The following is a 3,849-nucleotide window of genomic DNA, read 5'->3' as shown; positions in this document are numbered from 1 at the left end:
GAGTGAAGGTGCTTAGAACCACAAACTGTGGACAATGTATGACTGAAGGTGCTTAGAACTGCAAACTGTGGACAATGTATGACTGAAGGTGCTTAGATCCACAAACTATGGACAATGTATGACTGAAGATGCTTAGAACCACAAACTGTGGACAATGTATGACTGAAGGTGCTTAGAACTGCAAACTGTGGACAATGTATGACTGAAGGTGCTTATATCCACAAACTATGGACAATGTATGACTGAAGATGCTTAGAACCACAAACTGTGAACAATGTATGACTGAAGGTGCTTAGAACTGCAAACTGTGGACAATGTATGACTGAAGGTGCTTAGCTCCACAAACTATGGACAATGTATGACTGAAGGTGCTTAGAACTGCAAAATGTGGATAACGTATGACTGAAAGTCCTTAGAAACACAAACTGTGGACAAAGTATGACTAAAGGTGCTTAGACCGCAAACTGTGGCCGATGAATGACTTAAAATATGTAGTCTGAGAGTCGCACTTAAAACTTTTCTGAACTAATTATAACTTAAAATTATGGAGAAAATCGATGAATCAAATGACTCTGCTTTTTTCATACAGTGCAAGTTGCTGTAAGTGGTATAATGGTGTGGGTAACATACTAGTTACAAGGTTGTGATGCTCTAGTCAAAATATTCAATAACACCTAGGGTGTACCTGGACGATGTTGCTAATCATGTTTATACCTCTGTACTGCATTTCTATCCCCCATGGTTAAAAGTTTTTCAAGACATTAACGCAACAATTCACCATGATCATCTTGATTTGAAGAGCACAAAAAATGTTTCTTGACCATCAGATTCGCTGAATCGTATGATGATTGAGATTTCGCAACCATAATCCTTTGTGGGTACTTGTGAACAAATTGGAGACCTTACTCCTTGATGAATTGGCTTTAATAATGAAGGCTCCTTCTGGCATCTCTTGATACATCTATTATACCGGGCGAAATGTAGTCTAAGTCGACATTAATTGTTTTCATAAAGTGGCTAGTCAGCGTAGTAGATATACCACACAATTCATGTAAGCCAATTATTTTTTTTATTCTCTTTCATCTTTATAATTTAAAACAAAGTCAGTTTGTGCATTTGATAAGTAACTAGATCTATAAAGAGACAATGTCGAGCGTCAGCCAGATAAAAATGAAATAAGATATTTAATTATTAAATATAACGCAACATCATTCACATTTTCATAAACTCTTAGTTTCTAAAGTGTTCAAATTGTTGCTGGAAAACATTTTCGACTACACTAAAGAGACTCAGAGTGGAATCGAAACTTTTATTTTGGATAATAAATTCAGTAGTGTTTTAATAACATTATTAATATTCCCACATCCAGAAAATACATAATGTGTTAAAGTAATGGAACTTATTTCATATTGTAGCAAGTTTGAAACAGTCACAAGATGGCGCAAAATGAAAATAAAATTTAATAATTTTAAATTAATATGTATATTATCTATTGACTTTCTTACAGGTGGAATTGACGAAGACTCTCGACCGAAAATAGCCAACTTCAGACCTGGAAGCATTGCACATAGGTAAGAAACAGAAAGTTAATTTATATTCATATTGATAGAAACTGACATATGTATGAGTAACACAGTAGAGAGAGAGAGAGAGAAGAAAGGGAGAGAATATCAGCGGCAAGAAATGTATACTTATCTCATAGAAGGAAATTAATCGAACGAGTAAATAATTAAAAATTATTTACTGCCGTCTAGGAAACAAACAACCTTTTATAGTTTTGAAAAGGAACATGGATCACAAAAAATAATAAAGAATACAACAGGAACGAGAACGTTCATCTGAAAATCTCGTTAAAGTTTTTATAACTGTGCACAGTTCGAAGATGACTGTTGAATTTTCTCACTATCGCAGGACGAACTAAGCTGGACGTGTGTAACTACTCTGTTCAAGCTGTTTGTGATTTATGAAGAGACTTAGGGTATCTTTCTGGAAAAGGAGCTGATTCAATAGCCCTGGTAGGGAACTGATAAACGCTCATAAATTTCAAGAAGCCAGAACAAAATAGGCGGAAAGGTGACCCCGTTTCTGTTAGTTGGGGGGTGCTTTCTGAGTGAACACAATAATTACGTTTGAGAGTTGGTATCATAGGTAATAAATGACGATATTAATCAAAAGTAAAGAATTCAATTATTGAACATAATAGAGAACTCGAGATGTAGTTACCAGTTGGTTACCATAGTTATGTAATGAAATAGTTGTCAAAAACATAATTATAAGAAGATACTCGAAGTGTTTTGATAAGAAAAAGAGTTGATTTATTGTTGACAGGAAAGAGATAAACTTGTCAATTCAAGAAAATATACGGAAATATGACTCGTAGAAAATATATCAAAAGTAAAAAAAATATTGTATCATAAAAAATATGCTACATTGCCAACTGTGTTAAGAAAAAAAGTGAAGGGATCTTCAGGATAGTAAGAAACCACGGCATATTTCAGAATTACACAAAATTCTCCAACAAACTTTATAAAACAAAATGAACAAAATACGTGTTTAAGTAAATTTATTGATTTTGTGTAACTAGTATTGTTATAACGAGTTTGAAATATCCAATGTATGTAACTAGTATTGTTATAACTGGTTTGAAAGATCCAATTTTGTGTAACTAGTATTGTTATAACGGGTTTGAAGTATCCAATTTTGTGTAACTAGTATTGTTATAACTGGTTTGAAAAATCCAATGTTGTGTAACTAGTATTGTTATAACGGGTATGAAAAATCCAGTGTTGTGTAACTAGTATTGTTATAACGGATATGAAAGATCCATTTTTTTTGTAACTAGTATTGTTATAATGGGTTTGAAAGATCCAATGTTGTGTAACTAGTATTGTTATAACTGGTTTGAAGATCCAAAGTGTGTAACTGGTATTGTTTTTAACAGTTTCGAAAGATCTAATGTTATTGTTTATAAAGATGTTGAAAGATCAGTTTTTGGAAGATTCAGTGTTATGTAACTGTGTGATAGTAATGTATTTGAATATTTCTTTATCGATTTAACTCCGAAACACATATATTAACTGAGTTTTGAGGTAGATCTAAACTATACGTTGTCAATCGCACTGAATACACTCAACTATCGTGTAAATTGTAAACATTAATTTACAAGGTTACATGTTTTAACTAAACGGAACACACTCTCCTCTGTTTAGAATCCAGCAAACTAGAAAAACTACCAACTTGAACTGTTCCTTTAATAAGTCCACCGGTGGGTCAGCTCTAAAATCCAGGGTTCGATTCCATGCGGTGGATAGAGTGCGTGTAGTTCTTTGTGTAGATTTGCAGTAGGAAAACAACAACCCTTTCATAGATGGATCTAGGATTATCCAGTCCATCATGTGACATAAAATTAACTGTTTTGTTAGATGCTTTGTGTTTTTATTCACAAAATATTCATCTGTAACAATGTGATTCGTCGTATTCATTGGCTCATAGTATGCTTGATTTGAAAGATCTACGAGGAAACAATAAGTGGTTTAAGATACTGGAAATTAAAGTAACAAATCACAGTTATAAGGTATGTAAATTATCAAGTTCCTTCTATTTCATTACTTGATAAGCTATTGAAAGATTCGAGATAAAACTCTTCCATGACAATACCCACACATACATGAATATCAGGCAGTAGGCAGCACTGCCTATGTAGGAATGACTCGGATCGTTCATCCAAAGGGTATTTTAAATATATCTTCAATGGTTCATAAGAACTTTACAATACTATACAGTGTTTCCTTTTATAACAATATCTATGTAATGACTGAGTCTCAAGTACTGGGAATGTCTGTAAATATG

The 3,849-nt window shown here is 33.3% G+C and overlaps 1 protein-coding gene across 3 annotated transcripts in view; it reads left to right on the top strand.

Annotated features, from left to right (window-relative positions):
* LOC106458812 (glutamate receptor-interacting protein 1-like) overlaps positions 1-3,849 on the top strand; it is a 95,698-nt gene that overhangs the window by 58,794 nt on the left and 33,055 nt on the right. For all 3 annotated transcript variants that reach the window (XM_022385162.1, XM_022385161.1, XM_022385160.1), the window contains exon 4: positions 1,508-1,571. In XM_022385162.1, the coding sequence (XP_022240870.1) occupies positions 1,508-1,571 (64 nt within the window). The remainder of the gene's footprint in view (positions 1-1,507; positions 1,572-3,849) is intronic.

This window comes from Limulus polyphemus, unplaced genomic scaffold (assembly GCF_000517525.1).
Source record: "Limulus polyphemus unplaced genomic scaffold, Limulus_polyphemus-2.1.2 Scaffold519, whole genome shotgun sequence".
Lineage (NCBI taxonomy): Eukaryota > Metazoa > Arthropoda > Merostomata > Xiphosura > Limulidae > Limulus > Limulus polyphemus.
This window is presented reverse-complemented; position numbering and strand designations above follow the sequence as displayed.